The sequence below is a fragment of the Quercus robur genome, chromosome 5 (genome assembly GCF_932294415.1).
Source record: "Quercus robur chromosome 5, dhQueRobu3.1, whole genome shotgun sequence".
NCBI classification, from domain to species: Eukaryota; Viridiplantae; Streptophyta; class Magnoliopsida; order Fagales; family Fagaceae; genus Quercus; species Quercus robur.
The window spans coordinates 31,917,404-31,938,704 of NC_065538.1; the positions used below are offsets into that span (position 1 = coordinate 31,917,404).

Here is a 21,301-nt window from a genome sequence, read left to right on the forward strand (position 1 = left end):
TTCCCTCTCTCCCTCACGAAATCCTGCTCTCTGTTAAAACCAAAAGGGGCCTCTATGCATCAACCATTTAGATAAGTTTCCTTCAGGGTAGTTAATCTCCATGGCAGGACTTTTCTTGAGAGATTAATTGTGTTGAGAAGGAACGTTCTTTCCTCTCTAGTTTTGCTCCTACGAACCAGATTTAAGTTGATTTCTTAATCTTTTGATTAACCCATACATATTACTATTTGCCCTTTTTGTTCTGTTCTTTTCTTTCTGTAAAAGTGATTATTATTACTGTGATTATGTTTGGGGATCATTTGGTCATTTCCTACTAAGTAGCCAGATATTTTTTTATTTATTTATTTTTATTATTATGTTTGTTTGCCACAACTTATCTGAAACAGCTCTGCCTGCCGCAAGCACGTCCTTGGTAAACCAGACATAGTTTGCGCACAAGCCAGACAAAATTGAGTTGCAGCTGGACTGGTCCAAACTCCTTTATCCAGAAAACTTGGGCCTAGTGCAGTAAGAAGCAGCCCAACACTACTGGCACAGCCCCCCACTTTACATTTGGCGACTCCACTGGGGAGTTGGGAAATAGATAGGGGTAAAAAAATAGAACCCCTCACAAACAATGCCACCAAAGTTCAGAATGACATGAAATATGAGTGTCGTGCCCTCGCAAGCAGAGTCCAAGCCAACAACGCCTCACCAATAGCAGCCTAACCAAACAGAAGGTGCCAACAAAACGGGGATTGATCCTCGACCACAACCAAGAATTCCCACGGACAATGTTAGTACTTTTATTGAAGTATTACAATCACTGTAGCACTCACAGCAACAAATGATGGAAGAAATCAGTCAACTAAAAGCAGACAAGACGAAGGAGATATGGAGCCAGCATGACCCAGAGCATGCGGCAGACAGAGAAGAGACACTAGCAAGAGGTGTCTCACGGAATGCAGAACAACGTTTCATTACTATGGCTGAAGTAGCAACTCTCCTAGAACAAGAGAGAGCCAGAACACCTAAGGAGAGGTTTTACGCACGAAGGCCTCCTTACCCACTAAAGGTACTCACTAAACCATACCCCAAGAGGTATGAGTCGAGGGCCTTTGCACAATATGATGGCAGGAAGGGAAGTGTAGTTGAGCACGTGAACAAGTTTATTGATACCCTTGGCCCTTACGCCGTAGACAAAGACTTATGTCTTCAAGAATTTTCAAAGTCATTATGTGATCAGGCATACACCTGGTCCATCGACATAAAACCAGGATTGATCCTAACTTGAGATGACATGGTGGATGTATTTTGCACTAAGTACTTCCACGAAGAGGAAACGGAAATGCTTGCAACCCTACAAGCGACCAAGCAAAAGAATGGCGAAGATTTGATGGAAAACATCAAAAAGGTTCAAGGACATAGCACTTGACTGCTATGACCATTGTGAAGAGAGAACCTTAGTAGAAATGTGTGACTAACATGATTCGGGAATTCAGAGCAATCCTGGAAAATCTAGAAATTTCCCAATTTGCATAGCTATTGCAAAAAGCCAGGAAGACTGCCCAGTCCGTAAAACCAACTCAGATAAAAGAAATGCCCCGCAGGCTATGGTAGTGTCTACTAGAGAATGGAGAAGGAAAACCAAAAGGAGGGAATATGATATGCCCCCACCCATACCGTGTACTCCTAAGGAACTGGATGTGCTGCTAGACAAATAGATAGCAGACGAAATCTTTAAACCCAACCAGGTTTCCAGAGAGCCCACGAAGGAAGAGAGAAGAGACCCTTGCTTCTATCGCTTGCACAATTATGTATAACATCCTACCGTAGAATGCTGGGCGCTCCGTAGATTGGTACACCGCAAGATTAAAAAAGGGACACTGGAGTTAACCCAACAGGAGGTCCAAAGAAACCCACTCCCGAATCACAAGGGAAAGGGTGTAGCAGTAGTGGTAATATGCGCGAACCTAGAGGAGGGCGAGAAGGAGAACCTGGCACTGCCTGCCGCAGCGATTACCACTCTACAGCAAAGTGCCAAATTCAAAAATTTGTTTGACTAGTTGGGACTTACAGCAAAGGAAAGAAAGATAGCCACAGAGGCTTTGGTAAGTATTGCCTCCGGGGTAGGAGTAAAATGTTTATCAGCAGAAATCCCAGATGATAGAGCCCTTTTACAGGAATCAACAGAGATCACTTTTAGCAATGAGGATATGGAGGTGGGACATCCAAATCACAAGATGCCTTTCTATTTGGCAGCATCTATAAACCAAATCCCCATCAAGAGGGCCTTGGTAGATACAGGTGCTTCCGTAAACCTCATTCTATTGAGCACCTTGCAAGTAGTAGGAATTTTAGAAAAAAATATCCAAGGATGCCAATAGAAGTAACAGGGTTCGGCAGAAGGGGCGAGTACACCACAGGCCACATCCAGTTGTGGTTAAAAGCAGGCCCTATAGCTACTTTAGCTCATTTCCATGTGATCAGAACGGAAGTGTCCTATCATGTGCTTTTGGGAAGGCCCTGATTGCACAAACACCGATTGGTCTCGTCCATTTATCACCAGTGTGTGAAAGGGAGATTGAATGGTAGGATGATACATATAGCTGCAAACCCCTCGCCATTCGAGCAAGTAGAAGCTCACTTAGTGGAAACCATATTTTACGACCAATGGGCTCCATCTGGGGAAAGCTCAATTTCAAAGCCATGAGGTATCTTCGTACCTAAGTGGGAAGATGTCCAAAGTGACCTAGAACCTGATCTAAGAGAGTTGCTGGCACGAAAGAAGAAAAGAAAAGAAGTGTCTGCCGTAGAATCAGATAACACACCCTAATGCATCAAGGTCCGAGGCCTTAATGGTAGGATTGTATATAAGTTATGAAGGTACACGAGGCCCACGAGTGAGATGCAAGTAGTTCCCACCCAAGAATGGCAGCACAGGAGTTTGGCGTGTTATGTCACTCAAGAAAGTTTGGGAAAAGAAAAAGCAAAGGATGAGGAAGTTGTGGCAGAAAAAGATGCACAGGTTGTGGCAGAAGAAGAATTTGAAGAAGTTAACCTAGGGTCTAGTTCACAAGAACCAAGACCTATCTCAATTAGTGCAAGTTTGACAGAAAAGAAGAAGTTATAACTGATACTACTATTGAAAGAGTTTAAAGACGTTTTCGCGTGGGACTACAATGAAATGCCAGGATTAGACCTTGGGCTAGTTGCACACACATTAAATGTAGACCCAGAGGCCAAGCCAGTGGCGCAACTTACCAGGATATTTCACACAGAAATAGAAGGGCAGATAGTAAAAAAAGTACAGAAATTGCTAGCCGCAAGATTCATCAAGTCTATTCAACACCCTCGCTGGCTATCCAACATAGTACCAGTAAAGAAGAAGAATGGCCAGATAAGATGTTGTGTAGATTTCAGAAATCTCAACAAAGCTTGTCCAAAGGACGAGTTCCCACTGCCAAACATGGCTTTACTAATAGATTTTGCGGTAGGAAGCGCCATGTTTTCGTTCATGGATGGGTTCAGCGGATATAATCAGATCAGGATGGTACCAAAGGATGCGAAGAAAACTGCTTTCAGAACACCTATGGGCAATTTCTACTACACTGTGATGCCCTTCGGGTTAAAAAATGCAAGCCCAACTTATCAATGAGCAATGACGGCCATATTTCACGACATGATGCACCAGGAACTAGAGGACTTTACGGATGACATGGTGGTTAAATCAAAGAGGAGAGAAGAGCACTTCTATGTGCTGAAGAAGGTATTCGAAAGATGCAGAGACTTTAAGTTAAGAATGAACCCCCTCAAGTGCGCATTTGGGGTGTTCTCTGGGAAATTCTTGGGTTTCCTAGTTCATAGCAGTGGGATAGATGTGGACCCGGCCAAAGCCACGACCATAGCAACTATGAGACCTCCGGTTACGGTAAAAGAATTAAAGAGTTTCTTAGGAAAAGTCTCATATATCCGGAGATTCATCCTTGGGTTGGCATCAATCACTTCTGCTTTCACTAGGTTGCTTAAGAAGAGGCAAAGTTTTGAGTGGGGGGAAGCGTAGCAGACGGCCTTCAAGAGGCTACAGCAGATAATGATGAACCTCCCTACAATGTAGGCCCCTATCCACAAAAAACCATTGCTACTTTACTTGGCCACCAACTCGTATGCCAATGGTCCATTAATCATCCAAGAGGATGGAGGTGGCATTGAGCAGCCAGTGTACTATATTAGCTGCGCCTTAAAAGATGTGGAAACTCGTTATCCAAGGGTGGAGAGGGCATGCTTGGCCATTGTGTATGCTTCGCAGAGGTTGCGTCATTATTTCTTGGCCTATGAAGTATGGCTGATGACCAAGTCCCATGCTATCAAAACTTTGTTACAGTAACCAATCCTCTCTGGCAGAATATCCCAATGGTTGTTACAACTGTCACAGTACAACTTGAGAATGGGGACACCTAGGGCGGTGAAAAGCTAGGATATAGCGGATCTATTGGCACAGTTTCCAGGAGAAGAAGAATTCCCGCTAGATGATGAAGTTCCAGGGGAAGTAGTCATGGCAGAAGAGGTCAAAGAACAATGAGTAATGAAATTTGATGGGTCTTCTACTACCCACTCTGGAAGGGTGGAAGTAGTTTTGTACGATGGAGAGGATAAGGCAGTAGCGCTATCGTTCAAACTAAAGTTCTCCTATTCAAATAGCATGGCAGAATACGAAACCTACCTAATCGGGCTAGCCACGACTTTCGAAATGAGAGTTAAACATTTGAAAGTATTAGGAGATTCGAACCTAGTCATCTGCCAAACCAAGGGAAGCTTTTCCTTAAAAGAGCCTAGCCTAGCCCTAAACAGAGCAATGGCCTAGAGGATGGAAGAAAAATTTTCAACCTTCGAAATAGAGCATGCTCCAAGGAACGAAAATCGATTTACGGACGCATTAGCCGCACTGGGGTCACAAATAATTTTTGAAGGAGATAGCACCAGGATAGAAGTCAGCAAAAGGGAAGAATCCATCATTAAGGTGTTGAAGGAAAGATTCCGAGAGGAACAGTGCGAAGGAGATTGGCGGATACCCATAAGGGAAGTCTTGATGAGGGGAGAAGCTACTGCAGAAATAAAAATACTAAAAGACTACGCCTAGGTGAGAAAGGAGTTGTATCGCAGGATGCCAGGTGGGGTCTTGTCTAGATGCGTGGGGCAGGAGGAGGCCTAGAGAAAATTGAAAGAAGTACACGACAAGACTTGCGGATCTTGCGAGGAGGTCAGCCTTTAAAGGGCAGGCTTTTACTGGACAAGTATGGGTAAAGATGCAGATCAAGTCCAAACTCAATGTGGGACCTGCCAGCTTGCAACAAACAGAGAGGAAAGTTACGCTGTGTTCATCAGCAAAGATTGGAGAAGCCCTTTCATACAGTACCTAATAGAAGGCATCTTGTCACAAAAGCACAGTGAAAGATACAAGCTTAAGAGGTTGACAGCACGTTACTTTTTGCATAACATGGTCCTTTTCAAAAAAAGGGTACAATAGGGACCCTTTGAGGTGTTTGGGCCCTGAAGAAGCAAAAGAAATGATAAAAGAAGTACATTCAGGAGAATGTGGGGAACACCAGGAGAAGAAAAAGCTCTATAGATGCCTGCTGCAGATGGGCTACTACTAGCTTACCATGAAAAGAGATGAGGCAGAATTTGTGAAAAAGTGCCACAGTTGTCAAGTACAAGCCAACTTGATTCACACCCATCTATAAAATTTACATAGCATGGTCACCCCATGGCCTTCCACACTTGGGGGCTAGATTTAGTGGGACCAATTAACCCACCATCACGTAGATACATATGATTATTAGTGGCTACAAAGTATTTTACTAAGTGGGCAGAGGCAGCACAGGAGGAGCAATGGCAAATTTCATCAAAAAAAATATAATTGTAAGGTTTGGGGTGCCTCATAGGATCATCAGTGACAATGGCACACCATTTGTCAATAATGATGTAAGGAAGATGCTAGAGTTCTACCAAGTCAAGCACCATTGGTCATCGCCTTATTACCCTCAAGGGAATGGGCAAGCAGAAACAACAAACAAAACTCTCATAAAGATTATCAGTAAGACGAGCTAAGAGTATACGGAAGGATGGGCGACACACCTACCAGATGCTCTTTGGGCTTATAGAAATTCACCAAAGTCAGTCACAGACTTCTCACCTTTTTCCTTAGTCTACGAAACTGAGGTAGTAAGCCCAGTAGAAATAATGACTCCATCTCTGAGAGTCATGCAGATGCAAGAAAAAGAAAAGGAAGGAGAAGTCTTTGCGGCAGAAAGGTATGAAGATCTAGAAGGACTTAATGAAAAGAGAGAAAAAGCCCAGGAGCGCAGCCGCAGATATAGATAAAAGATGACTGAAGCCTATGGCAGAATGACCAAAGAGAGAGTGTTCGCAGAAGGATAACTTGTGTTAAAGGTGGTAGACTATGTCAGGCGAGGCATGGCAGGACATCTAAGTTTGCACCGAAGTGGGAAGGACCCCTTGTGATAAGGGAAGCGCATCAAAGTGGATATTACCGTCTGACTTAAATGGATGGCAGAGACTTAATGGATCCCATCAATGGGAAGTGGCTGAAACGTTATTATGCCTAAGGAAAAAAGTTATGTGGTTGTCCCTTTCTTTTATCTTGCTAAAAGCTTTCATGTTTCCTTTACCTTTTCTTTCCTTCAAGTGACTATGTCACAAGACAAAATTGTAACATGCTTTCATGAATATGAAATGAAAAAGTACGAAGTATTAGCACTCTATGTCATAGCAATAGTAAAAGTAGTAGCAAAATGTAGCATCATAATTACAAACACAAACTGTGGCAAACACATGCCAAATAAGTACTATAGGAAACATATAAGTGTTCTAGATAAAGTAATAAGAGAAGGAGAACAAAAAAGAGAAAGAAGGGAACTATATCATCATCAACGAAGTCTGGAAATGAGAGTCTGATCTCCAAAATGGCTAGGCCCACCAATTCTAGAAAGAAGGCGCTCGTGACGGCCCTCAAAGTCTGCCACCTCCTTCTTTAGAGCCTCGATCCGTGTGTCAAAAACATCAACGGCTGGCTGAACTCTCCTCATGAAAACAACTCAGGCAATCTCACAGAGATGGTCCAAGATGAACTCCACAGCAAAACCCACATTGATAAGCTCTTGAATCGCGGCCCTCCATTGCAGGATCCTTTCGGTGGAGATGGTATCAACAAAATTATGCTCAATATCATTCATCACGCACCCCAACATCTTCAAGAAGTGCTCCCTAGCAAAACGGCCAAGGCAGAATCCCTGCATAAAGTCGCCACGACTGCTATAGACCATCACCAAGTGAGAAACACAATCCTCGAGGACTCGGAAGCCATGGAAATCCACATAAGGAGGCCCAGAGCCCCAAAAATCTGCAGGATTAAGTTCATTGACCTCAAGCTAATCAAAGCGTAGGAAAAAGGTTGTAGCCTCACTCACAGGGTCCGAGAAGGTGGCAGAACTATTGCCCACCTCAAACTAAGAAGAGGCAGCAGGGAGCAGACCTATCAAGAAAAAAAAATAAATAAAGGGCAAAGTGAGAAACCATGACCTAAGAAGTACAAGCTCGCGAGGAAGAAATACAGAAGAAAATAAAGGGAAGGAAACTTACCAGGGCCAGTAGGAATGGGGGCTGTAGGTACGGCAGAAACAGGTGCAGAAGATACGGTAGGAATGGGTGCTATGGCTACGGCAGGAATGGGCATCCTTATGACTGCTGCAATTCCTAACCCCTCAAAGGTCTCTGCAAATAGGGAAATAGGCATACAAATGAAAGGGAAACTGTAGCAAGGAGCAACATAAATGCATATGTACAAGGAAGAGGAAACAAAAGAAGGAAAAAAGTGAACTTAGCAAAAAGGGGGAAGACACATACCCGTGAATTTAGGCTCGGGTGGAGCACTCTCCTCTTTGTCAGAATCAGAAATCCTCTTCTTCAGGACAGACTCATCGTCAGAATCCTCAAGAATGTCCTTAGACCCCTTAGAGGATAAGTCTGTGTCAGGTCCACGTGTGGCAGAACTAGGAATGGAGGAAGGAGTAACCATAAGAGAAGAACCATCCTTCACAGCCTAGGATAGAGCTGCGAAAGGGTCACTGGTGGAGATGACAAGGGGCAGAACAGGGGAAGCAGCCTCGATTTGAACAGCAGTAGGAGGAATAACTCCCTCTAGAGGAGTAAGTGTCTCAACAGAAATAGGTGTGGTCTCACTAACCCTCTCAGTATGAGTACCCTCTTCTCTAGGTATCGGCTCAGTGGGAGAGGTAGGAGTCTCGGCCAGAGCTCCATGTGCAGCGGTAAAAGGAGTAGGTGCTGCAAATGCTACATCAGCCCCATCGAAAAATCCCTCCATGGGTAAACCTATAGAGGCAAAGAGCTCCTCGGCAGTGGGGTGATATACGGAGAGAGGTTCGGGCTCCTCCTAAAAAAAAAAAAAAAGAAAGGAAAATATTTACATATAAATACATATGTGAGGACCAAAGGAACTTTTAACTGCACGAGACATATGGCAGAGGAAGCACGTGCAAGGAAAAGGAAAGGGAAGAGAAGAAGATGGATGTACCTCAGACTCAGGCTCATCAAGCAAAATGAGACGGGTGACTGATGTGTCTTCCTTACGCTTGGACTGCAAAAAGAAAGTGGAGAACGAAAGGTAAAGTTGGAGAGAGAAGTCAACAAGCATGATTAGCCACAGAGAAGTCAAAATACATATAAATATTAAAACAAAGCAGAATTAGAGATAACTTACTCTCCGCTCAACAGCAGAAGCAGGATGTCAGGTTGTCTTCCTCTTGTTGCCCCGCGTCCTGCTGGCAAGAGGAGCATCTGTAGATGGCTGTGGAGTAGCAGGCTTGGACTTACTAGCAGACTTGAGCTTGGCAGGACCTTTCTTACTCGGTGCAGAAATGTTTGTCACTTTAACTTTTTTTCCCAAATTTGGAGGATAATCGCCGGTGTGCGAATACCACCCTTTCTTCTCCTCATCTCATTCAAAGATGGCTGACCGGTTCTGTTTCCTGGCATATGCTAACATAGACTTGGAAGGCAAGAGCAATCGAGAGTTAGCCGAAATGACCATACTAAGCCCATTAGGGGGAATAAGAGAGAAACCACGGCTACCCACCAGCTCTTTCTCAAACAAAGTCATCACCGCTTGCCAATACCCGTGTATGGGAGGAGTGCAAAGACCCTCCCTCAGTGAACCAAGAATAGTAACTACACTGAAACACTGCCTCCAGAATTCGAAGGCAGTATGTTGCAGAAAGGGACGAACTGAAGTAGGAGATTCCATAAGGAAGGAAATACCATCGGGAATGTCCTGATCTAACCAAACTGTCTTCTTACTCGGTTGGTAGGATAATGAACGAACCTGATGCCTTCATCAGCTAAGTAGGGCAACCATCCGGCATTGGTGGCCGCTAAATAGGTGATCCCTGTCTCGTCAAAACCAGCGAAGGGAGTAGTAGTCCCAACAGTATCAACAAACAAACCCGTTGCAGAATCTATGCATGTATAATTTGCACCCAAATTTCTATAAGCCCGCCAAGAAAAACCAACACCTTCATCAAAAGACTTAACAAAAGAATAACCAATAGGCTTCAATCCAGACCAATGGAAAGCCAGCGGAAAATTAGACTCAAATTTGCCGCAGAAATCAGTAATTACCCTCAGACATGAGTGGTACTTCTCTCTAACAAAGCGAACAGGTCTACACTTTGCCAAATATTGGGCACAATGCTCGAATAACAACTGTTGCAGAATAGTACAGTGGACGGAGGAGGTAACTATGTGATAGGATCCCGCCTAACTCTTGTCACTCCACAGGATGTTTAACTGGACATTTAGATGCCCCAAGAACATAGGGACCAACGGCAAGCTCACCCTGACAGATATTTTGATGGCTAAACGAAAGTATAAGGGCTTTATGGCATAGTGAGAGTGGGACCCAAAAACAAATTTACAAAGCCAAAATGCGACAAAAGCTGCACGGTGGGTAGCTACAGAAAATTTAGAAGAAGAACTAACCCAATATAACAGTTTGGCATTCCCGGCCATCCTCTTTTTTAATTCAATCTCAATAGCCTCTTCTTTCGGAGAAAATTCTAGAATGGCAGGATCGGCATCACCAAGGATAGGCAGGAGTAACTGATTGGCCATGTCTTCGAGGGTAACGGTGAGTTCGCCGCAGGAAAAAAAAGAAGGTATAGGTGGTGATACACCACCGTCGGACCAAGTGGCAAAGGTTGTAGAGGTCCTGGAAATTGGATAGGCAGCGAGATGAAATGATGGCTTTCAGAACATCGGCTGGCTGCAACAACCCCATGAAACCCACATCAGATAACTCATTATCTACCCATTCTCTCCAACCCAAGGCAATACCTGACCCATATTCGAAATGGATGGGCAAAGGAAGTGAAATGCCTTGGTGAATGGCTAGATCAGGGATTGAGGAGGCCAACGGGGCCCAAGAGACATCGGGGTTTCGCCAGTAAAGTGCGAGCCACACACGACCTAGTGGCGGCTGGGAATAGTCGTCGGGAATCTTTGGGAAGTGAAGGTGGACTTCGTACCATGGATCGATTAGAGGGGTACATTTGCTATCAGGGTCGCGCTATGTCTCTTCCCCAACGGAGTGCTCTGACTCAGAATATTCTGCCTCCTCGCCTACGTTAGGTACGACAGGAGGGTCGGAAACGACCTCTTTCCTTTTACGGCGAGAAGAGCCTTGGCTTTCATCAACGCCATAGTAGGAGGGCTTGATCGGAGTAGATGGGTGTGAGTGTTTGAGAAGAAAAAAGACGATGAAGAAAGGTGTTCTTGGAAAAGAAGAAGTTTGTGTTTAAAGTGCAAAGGGACTCCTCTTTAAATACCCGGGTCATTAATAACGACACGAAGGAAGGAGACGGGTCAGCCATCAGAATAGGATGAAATTAATGAAGTGGCGGTTATGCTTAAAAATAACTGCCAAACTGGGAAATTCGAAGAGACAACACTGTTTGCGGTAGGAAAAGGAAAAAAAAAATATATATATATATATATATATGGACATATATATAGTTATCCATTACTTTGAAGTATGTTATCTCTAACAAACATTATTTTGTTTTACATCTATTTTCTGATAGCACTTCTACTCCCATATGTTGCATTTTTCATCTACTACTTCATATCATGTTGTTGTATCTGTTCTTTCTTTTGGTGGTAGGCTGAGCCTCCCGTTCATTCAAACTGTTTATTATCTTGTGATTACCTGTTTAAGCTAATCCTTTGCTTCCCAGTTATCTTCTTCTTCTTGTCTTTGTTTCTTTCCCCACAATTTGTTACAGATGTGTACTAAACCAGTTTCTATGAAGCCATGTTGCCCGATAAGTCTAGGTAGAAGTCCAGTTCTGTGTTGGTTTTGCTGTCCGGTAAATCTAATCCCGAAGGTTGGTGTGAACTAGAGTCGTATCCGTAATGCCCGTTGAGCCGTTAGCCAGGAGAGCGTTAGGCGTTAGGGTTGGAGAAGAGAAGGTTCGTATACACCAATAGCTAGGTACAGCGGTGGTCAGTGGCAGCAAAAGACACAGAAGGCATCCGGAAACAGCCATAAGTGGTAGCATATCATAGGAAGGTAGTCATACACTCCCTGTTTCAGATCTAAGGTTAGATCCTGAAATTAGAAGATAAAGGTAGTCTAGGTTGTAATTGATTTCTTAGGCTTTTAATCCAGAATGATAAATAGGATGTTTAGAAGGAGTGACTCTTCCACTTCCATTAGATCCAGCAGTACAAATCCTCCTGATATTCCACAAGAAGATGGAACAATCAACTCAGAGTCGTACCAGCTTTCAGATCTAGATCAGAAGTTAGGACATTGGAACATACCCAAAGTTCCCACAACCCAGGTCTATAAGTCTTCGTCATGGTCCTTTAAAAGATCTTTTTGAACAGACTACCATGTTAGGACTATAGAAAAAGTTTACAGCATTAACAAGGAATTTGAGACTTGTTATTTGTTGTCCCCTGCAGCCATAAAAGCTCACAGGGATAGTGATCATAAATTCCTCCACATAGGACTTGTCCAAGTCGGAGTAAAACCATTGATCAGAGAAGGTTTGAACAACTCGATCCTTATGGCACTACGAGACACCCGTCTTATCAGATTTAGAGACAGTCTCCTAGGAACCATAGAATCCAGTTTGAGTAATGGTCCAGTTCACTTCGACTGTTACCCGAACCTCACAGTTGCACTTGACGACCCTCATATCTTGAAGGTCCTCACTCTCAACATCAAGACCCATGGAAACCTTGTGTTACATGGAACCAAGCAGCTTGCTCTTATATACAGGGTGTATTATAAGTGCATGCGAACCAATATGTCCATTCAAGCCTTCGATAAGAGAAAGCCAGGTGAAACTACTCTTATCCAAACCTCGGATGTTAGATCCACTGTTCAGGTACCTAAAACCCTGAAATGGTCTGAAATAACATTCCCAGCACAATGGACTTTGGAAAATGAGAATTATCCTTTACAGGTTCAGAACCCTGTTAGGAGTCCAGATCTAGATGTCATCCAGCAGTTAACCGATGGAACGGTTAGATTAAGCTTTGACCAGTCTAGGTTTAGATCACCCTTAGACTATGAGGAACCCAGATCTCCCATAGATCTACATCACAGGTCTAGATCCATAGATCTACGCCAACCTTTTAGGCAGCCAACTATCCTTCTTAGAGATAGACCTGCATCCTAATATAGCAGTTCGTCTAGAACACGAGCTCCTACTTCTAGAAGAGACTTAGGACCACAGTTTCAAGGTGTCAAAGACTACTCCCAAGTTAGTACCCCTTGTTACACAGCCAAACAAGACTCAGTTGCTGATCAAGAAGAAGACAGCACTAGTCAAGATAGTCTCAAGCCTCCTTCACCATCAGGATTTGATTTTAAGAATCTTATTCAGCAGGAAACTGAATACGATCATCAGCTCCTTGTGTTGACAAAAGAATTCATCCCTGATATGGACATGCTTGAAAAGGAATTTAATTCTGAAAAGAACAGAGTTAAAAGAGAAGCCTATCGAGCCAACCATACCAAGGAACAGAAAGTTGAAGTTTTGGAGAAATGGAAGTTGTTCATGAGAACGGTGAAAGCAGATTATCCTTTCTTTGAATACTTTGAAAAACATTTCCATTGGCATAAAAAGAACCATGTCAAAACCAAACTTCCATCAAAGCCCATTCCACCAGCTAAGGCTAAACATTCAACAAGGAAAGTAGAGAAATCAGTCTCTCCTTCACCTGAAGTAAAAGTCTTAGAAGCCCACATATCTTCTAGTAGTTCTAATGAACCCTCCTCAGAAAGTGAAAAGGAGAAAGAACCACTAGACGACCAGCTTGGTGATACATCTCCACTTCCTCCTAAGAAATGGAAATCCAAATTTAGAGGAAACCCTGCCTTTAAAGATTTCCACAGGGAAAGGATTGTTTCCAGAGAATACAGGAGACAAAAATTGGAAGCAAGAGGCATCTATAGGAAAGGGAAAAACCCCAATGCCACTGCCAACCTCAAACCTAAAGCAAAAGGAAAATGTTTCCGGTGTGGAAAGAAGGGACATTTCAAGAAAGAATGTCCAAGCAAATCCCCTACCCATTCCTTAGTATCTGAAGATATTTCCAAAGCTTTAGAACTTGACCATCCAGAAAATGTGTCTCCAAATAGTTCTATTGACCGAGAAATCTATCAGATTTACCAAGATTCATCCTCTCCTAGAGTCTCAGATAGCACCTCTAACAGTCCAGATGAAGCCATACCTTGTCAAAATAGTTGTTGCAGGAACAACACTATTGAAGTTCTTTCTAAGCAAGAAGAACTACTCCTAGATCTCATAGAACAGATCAAGGACCCGGTTGAGAAATCCCAAAGACTTAGTGAGTTCCATAAAACCCTAGTCAAGGAAACCAGTATATCCGAACCTAGGTTACAGGAACCCAAAGTCGATTTGGAAAAAATCTACAATAGGTTTACCAAATCCAAAAAAGAGATAACCATCCAAGATCTCCAAAAAGAGATTAAGGAAACCAAGTCTGAGGCAAGAACCCTTAGGCAAGAGTTAATCATCCTCAAGGTTGACCATGGTCTTATGGATCAAAGAGTCAAAAACCTAGAGTATACTTCTCATCAAGGCAATGAGGACAGAATCTCATTACAAAACCCTTTTGATGATGAAGTAGATGAAACAATTAATCCTACTGCAGATATGAGATCAGAACTATCCAATAGATCGTTCTTGCAAACCATTAGCAGAATTAACTCTCAGAAATGGCACTCCAAAGTCAGGATTGTCATAAGCAAGGATTTTCAATTCGAGGTTGTGGCCTTAATAGACTCAGGCGCAGATCTCAACTGCATTCAAGAAGGAATCATTCCCTCTAAATACTTTCGGAAAACCAGAGAAAGGTTAACATCCGCAAGCGGAGGAAAAATGCAGATTGAATTTAAAATCCCGAAAGCACATGTATGTCAAGACAATGCGTGTTTTAAAACCACCTTTGTTCTTGTCAAAAATATGACAGATAGGGTCATTTTAGGAAATCCATTCATGTGTCTGTTATATCCATTCACCACGGATAGTGAAGGAATCACCACCCATCCTTTTGGCCAACCAGTTAAGTTTAAGTTTATTAGGAGCCCTGAACCTAAAGACATCAATAGTCTCCAAGAGGTTTCTACCTCCAAAATTCTTAACCTTATAAAAGCCAAAACCCAACATCTCAGGTACCTTAGTAAGGAACTAGGTTACAAGAGTGTTGAAGAGCAATTAACTTGCAAAAGTTTCCAGTCCAACATTAGAAAGTTCGAAGGAGAACTCAAGCAAGAAGTTTGTTCTGATCTTCCCACGGCCTTTTGGCATAGGAAAAGACACGAAGTTGCATTACCATATGTCAAAGATTTCCAAGAAAAAGACATCCCTACTAAAGCCAGACCTATTCAAATGAGCCAGGAACTCATGAATACTTGTAAGGCAGAAATAGAGGATCTTCTTAAAAAGGGAATCATCAGAAACTCCAGGTCACCCTGGTCTTGTCCAGCCTTTTATGTCCAGAAAAACGCTGAGATTGAAAGAGGTGTTCCTCGACTTGTCATCAATTACAAGCCCCTTAACAAAGTCTTAGAATGGATTAGATACCCTATTCCCAACAAAAGAGATTTAGTTAACAGGCTTAGTAAAGTAGTGGTCTTCAGTAAGTTTGACATGAAGAGTGGTTTTTGGCAGATACAAATCAGTGAGTCTGATAGGTACAAGACAGCCTTTACCACACCCTTTGGACATTACGAATGGAACGTAATGCCCTTTGGTCTTAAAAATGCACCTTCTGAATTCCAGAACATCATGAATGAGATTTTTAATCCATTCTCCAGTCATACCATAGTATACATTGATGATGTACTAATCTTCTCTGAATCCTTAGACAAACATTGGAAGCATCTCAGAACATTCTTCCAAACCATCAAGAAAAATGGTCTTGTTGTCTCAGCCCCGAAGATTAACCTTTTCCAAACCAGTGTCAGGTTCTTAGGCTTTGATATCAAACATGGAATTATCAAACCCATAGATAGAGCCATCCAGTTTGTAGAAAAGTTCCCAGATGAAATCCTCGACAAAACCCAACTCCAAAGGTTTCTAGGATCTCTTAATTACATTTCTGATTTCTATCAAAACCTTAGGCAACAATGTAAGCCTCTTTTTGATAGACTCCGAACCAATCCTCCTCCTTGGACACCCACTCATACATCGGTTGTCCAACAAATCAAGAAGTATGTCAAGACACTCCCTTGCCTTGGAATCCCCTCTGAAAATTCCTTCAAGGTAGTCCAGACAGATGCCTCTAACATTGGTTATGGTGGCATTCTCCTTCAGCGTGTCAGTCCCACTTCCCCTGAACAAATTGTCTGCTTTCATTCAGGAATTTGGACTCCCACTCAGCTCAATTATAGTACTATTAAAAAAGAAATTTTATCTATGGTACTATGTATTTCAAAATTTCAAAGTGATCTTTTGAATCAAAAGTTTTTGATAAGAATTGATTGTAAATCTGCAAAACATGTTTTAGAAAAAGATGTTCAAAACATTGCATCAAAACAGATTTTTGCACGATGGCAAGCTATTCTTTCAGTTTTCGATTTTGACATTGAATTCATAGCAGGAACTCAAAACAGTATCCCTGACTTTCTAACCCGTGAATTTTTGCAGAATCCAGAACAAAATGTCCGGGAAGAAACCCGTACAACCCCAAACCCCTAAATTGCCTAAACAGCAAACTAGGAGTACCAGTCAGGCACAAAACCCTCGCCCTTTAGTACCCTTCTCCAGTTCAACTAAGGTTTCACCTGTGTCACCATCCATTGTAGCCAATCGTTATTTGGTCTCCACGATCCCGAAACCAAATTACCAAAGGCCCCAAGGACAGCACAGTTACAGTTCTGCTTTAGCCACACTTCCTCCCAAACCAGCTTTAGCTCCATACAAAGTTGAAGAACCTTTTGGTCCGATCGTGTCTAAACAATCCTCTTATACTCTCCCTCCCAGAACAGGTAGAGCTTCTTATATCAAGAAACCTTTTGTTCAGCATATCTCTTATATTGAGCCACACTTGGCCCATATAATGGATCCACTGGCACTAGCAATGGAAGTTTTGCCTCCTGAATGGCATTTTCTTCCCAAAAGCCCAGAAAAAAGCATCAAATTCTATAAAGGCATTCTCACACAAGAAAAGTCTGCCAGAATAGAAGACATCAGAGACAGAGATAATCCCTCAGTCGTCTTGTATCATAAGTTCACGATACAGAGTTTTGTAAGCTGCAAAGATTGGGGACATCCCTCCACTCTCAGAACACTTACGGCACTCAAGGGCTCAGAACCCCTGTACAACTACTATGATTACATGGATGCATTTGAAAAGGTATTATTCTTCCAAACTGAGACCTATGATCACTCATGGTTCATTCAGTTCGACAGGAATTTCAAGGGACATATACCTTCGTGGTTCCTCAAGTGGTGGGAAATGTTCGGTTCAACCCCTCAGAACTTCCCAGAACCTCTACAGGATGCACTAAGATACTTTGGTTCCAAATTCCAGACAGATAAGCATTCTTCACAGTTTCTAGCCATCTTGCATATGACAGCCCGTTACAAGATCCACTAGATTTGCTTGTGGAATTATGCTATAAATCAAAACCTACTTGATAGGGAATTCTATACAAAATGGTGGGATAAGTTCAGACCAACTGATGCCATCACCAAAATGTATAAAGACTTTCCTCTTCCAGTGCAAAAACCAATAGCTCATTGCACAAGATCACAGTCCAGCCTTGATTCAGTACTCTCCGGGAAATCAAGCAGAGAACTCAAAGATCTTGCCCAACAACTACTCCTTCAATCTGCACAGCTAGAGTCAGTAGAAAAGAATTCTCCTGCCTCTTCTGAAGCCTCATGCAACCGTGTCCCGATTGACCCATTTCAGGATTCACAAGATCCTTATGATGGTTATAATCTGGACAGTGATTAGTATATAACTCCCAGACATCTCAGGACGCTCCAGAACAGCCTCCGGAAGTTTTCAGAAAACATCTCTGCAAAAGAACCGGTTACTATTCAGAACAGTACCCGCATGCAGACAAAACACTATTCACTACACAGTCCAGAACACTATGCAGAAGTCACTATTCGTGAAAAGCAAGGGGACAAAACACTGTTCATAAACAGTGACCAGTTACTGTTCACTCTACAGTACCCCAGACAGAATCATTGAGTTACTATTTGCTTTCGGTGGAAAAGAATCTACCCTCAGTAAAAGCAAATTACTCTCCGTGATTTCAGCAGTCTCCTGAAGCTATCCGAAGCTCTCCTCAGCTATAAAAGGGACCTTTGGCTCCAGTCTTCAGCAGGCTTAATACACCTCACTCTCCAGAGCTCTCTTACTTTGTACTTAGAACTACATTGTAATCAGAATGTCTCTCTTCTCTTCCCCCCTAGTTTACCAATGTACCAGAACTACATTTGTAACCTTTTTACACTTCCGCACTGAGTCTGCACAGACCGGCACGCTCCCCCACAACAATGGAAAAGAAAAAAATGGAAATATATTTCAATTAAATTCCTTATATTTGAACCCACAACCTCACTCCATTACCCTTACAAGGAAAGGAAATGAAATTTAGGCTAGAGCTCATTAGCTTACTCATATCACCTTTTTTTTTCTTTTCTTTTTTTGATAAGTACACTCATTTATTTTTCATAACCTGTTTTGAGGGTGAAAGCAGTCTAACAGATGCTAAACATACAAATTCAACTGCATATAGCATCCACCTTTCCCCACCAATAAAACAAAGGCAACATTACTTTTCAAGATGTCACAAAAATAACATCTTTAGACATTTTAACAGGAATTACGGATCCATGTCCAAGAAGAAAAAAAAATTGCACACATACACATATAAACATATATCTATGTTTCTGTATATGTACATATGCATGTAAGTATGCATGCGTATATCTAATCCATGAAGATACGTGAAATAATGATTTCGGTGCCAAAAACACAACACTAGAGAGAGAGGCAGGGTGGATTAATATGTAAATAAAACCATGCACATAATTCTTTGATGTACCTACCTGCATCTGGGGACTTGTTATTATTGCCAGCAGAGTTGGATGGCAAAGCATTGCCTATAGGATTCTGAGACTTAGTTTCCATTGTAAGCATTTTCAGAGATATTTTTCGTAGATAATCTGACTGGCTTGTGGCAGAAGTATAAATCTTTTCCTCAAACCTTATAGCAATTTTCCTGAGTACATGTAATTCCTCTTGTCCAGAAACAGGGAGATGCGTCTTCAAGGTTTCCATTCTATACACAAAAGGAGATACTCTTATTATGTTACTGACCATACAGGCACAATTAAGCTATTAAAAAAAAAAGTCCCAAATTGGAAAACTATGCTGACAGTGCAGAACTTAAAGCAACAAAATGTGAAAAGAAACCACACAAAATTTCATGAAATTTTTTTTTGATAAGTAAATAAAATTTCATGAAATTTTAAAAATATGAACAAAAACCCAATATTTTTTTCTCTGAAAAAAATTAACAGTAGCACTTGATTGTTCAAGGTTCACTATGGAAAATCTGTCAACAGAAAATGTTTTCCTAGTCAACTAACATGATACCTTGCTTTCCATATATTAGACCCCCAAGTGTTCCTCAACCAATTGTATTCCAAGCTCTTTATTTGGGTGATGCATTCAGGTGTTCTGTTTCAAACTCCTAATATAGCACTACTAGTTCTTGTAGTCAACTCCCATTATACGACATTTGCTTTGAATGTCATATCCAATTCTTATACTTGTAGATGCATTTGTCATATTTCCGAGAAATTTTATTTTTCTTCATATGAGGATCATCGACACTTACCACAAGCCTATCTGACATTAATTTGAATGTTTGTTCTCTTCTTTTTCCAGTTATGCCCTTCCTCAGTTTTTTCTAATAATTAACTGCAGTAAAATATTGCTTGTGGTATGAAAAGCTACAACGAACACATGCTTTATCAATCTCATATACGGAATGAGTAGCTAAGTGTGGACACTTCATTTGGGGTGCCATAATTGTGTCGTAACAGTGTCCTATCTGCTGTCTCATGCTATAATTTTTGAAAAATTGCTCGTGTCGCCATATTGTACCCGCACCCATGTCCATGCATCCTAGATTGAGTAGAGAGACACAAGTCCCACCAGCCAGAGCACAATTACAGGCCTAACAGAAATGTTAAAGCAAAAAACACATTCCATATATGAGCTTGATAAACAAGAGCCACCGATGATGGCTAGGAGGCACCAGTTTTGATGGCTTGTGCTTGGAAAATTTGGTCATACCAATTACCAAACACTTGAAAATGTTTTTCTGTAAAATGTTTTCAAAAGAAAATACTTTATTGTAAAAAGTTTTACATTTGAAACATTTTACAGTGAAACAAACAAAGTGTTAATTCAGTCATACACAATATTCAAAATGTCAAACGAAAGAAAATGAGAAACCAAGCATACAAAGACTTAGCTTGGTGTTTGGAATAGTTTCGTTGTTTTCACTAGTTTATTTTGTTTAAAATGTTTTTTTTATAAGTAATAAGATATATTGATATAAAGGGGACACCCTAGTGCACAGGGAGTGTACAAGGGAAAAGAAATCAAATACAAAAATTGCAAGAGTCTAAGAAATCAATAAAAGAGGGGAAAGATATTTATCTTGCAAAGCAAACAACCAATCCCTTAAAGTTCTAAAAAAGAGAAGCTTGAGGTCCGTAATAGATTTCTCAGTATCTTCAAAACATCTACTATTTTTCTCCCTCTAAAGACACCACAATAAGCAATGAGGAATAATGGACCAAATATAACCATTTCGATGATGACCAAAGCTGCCTTGCCAACACCACAGTGTGCGGCATAACCCAAGAAACTCCAAAAAGGCCCAAAACCATAGACCATAGATTCGAAGCAAAAGGACAATGAAGAAATAGATGGTCAACCGATTCACCATTTCTCTTACACATGTAGCACCAATCCAGAATCCACACCTTCCTTTTACGTAAATTATCAATCGTCAAGCATTTTCCTAAAGCAGCAGTCCAAACAAAGAAAGCTACTCTAGAGGGAATCTTTTGCTTCCAAATACTTTTCCAAGGAAACCCAAAGAAAGCGGTGCCAGCTAAAATTCTATAATAATCACTAACCAAGAAACCCTTAACTTTGCTAGGAATCCAACACATTTTATCCTCACCTGGCCCCCTTATAGGCGAACTATAAATAGTTACCATGAAGTCAGACATAGCCTCTAGATCCCAAGCATGCACACTCCTAACGAATCTCACATCCCAAAAGAGGACACCATTGGTGGACATCATAAGCTCAGCCACACTGGCATCCTTATTCCTGCAAAATCTGAACAAGTTTGGATATCTAACAGTAAGAGAAGTCTCTCCACACCACCGGTCTTGCCAAAACTTCACTCTAGACCCATCACCAATATCATACAAAATATGGCGAGAGAAAGAAGGCCATCCCTGACTAATATTTTTCCATAAACCAACACCATAAGGGCCAATCACAGCTCTGGTATACCAGCCCCCCCACACACATCCATACTTCATCTCTATCACTTGCCTCCAAAGGGCATCTTCCTCAATCCCAAATCTCCAAAGCCACTTCCCAAGTAAAGCTTCATTGAAAAGTCTTATCTTCC

The 21,301-nt window shown here is 41.7% G+C and overlaps 1 protein-coding gene across 4 annotated transcripts in view; it reads right to left on the minus strand.

Moving 5' to 3' along the window:
- Positions 1 to 21,301, minus strand: part of LOC126725809 (mediator of RNA polymerase II transcription subunit 15a) — a 312,712-nt gene that overhangs the window by 50,918 nt on the left and 240,493 nt on the right. For all 4 annotated transcript variants that reach the window (XM_050430742.1, XM_050430743.1, XM_050430741.1 and 1 more), the window contains one exon: positions 18,738 to 18,841. In XM_050430742.1, the coding sequence (XP_050286699.1) occupies positions 18,738 to 18,841 (104 nt within the window). The remainder of the gene's footprint in view (positions 1 to 18,737; positions 18,842 to 21,301) is intronic.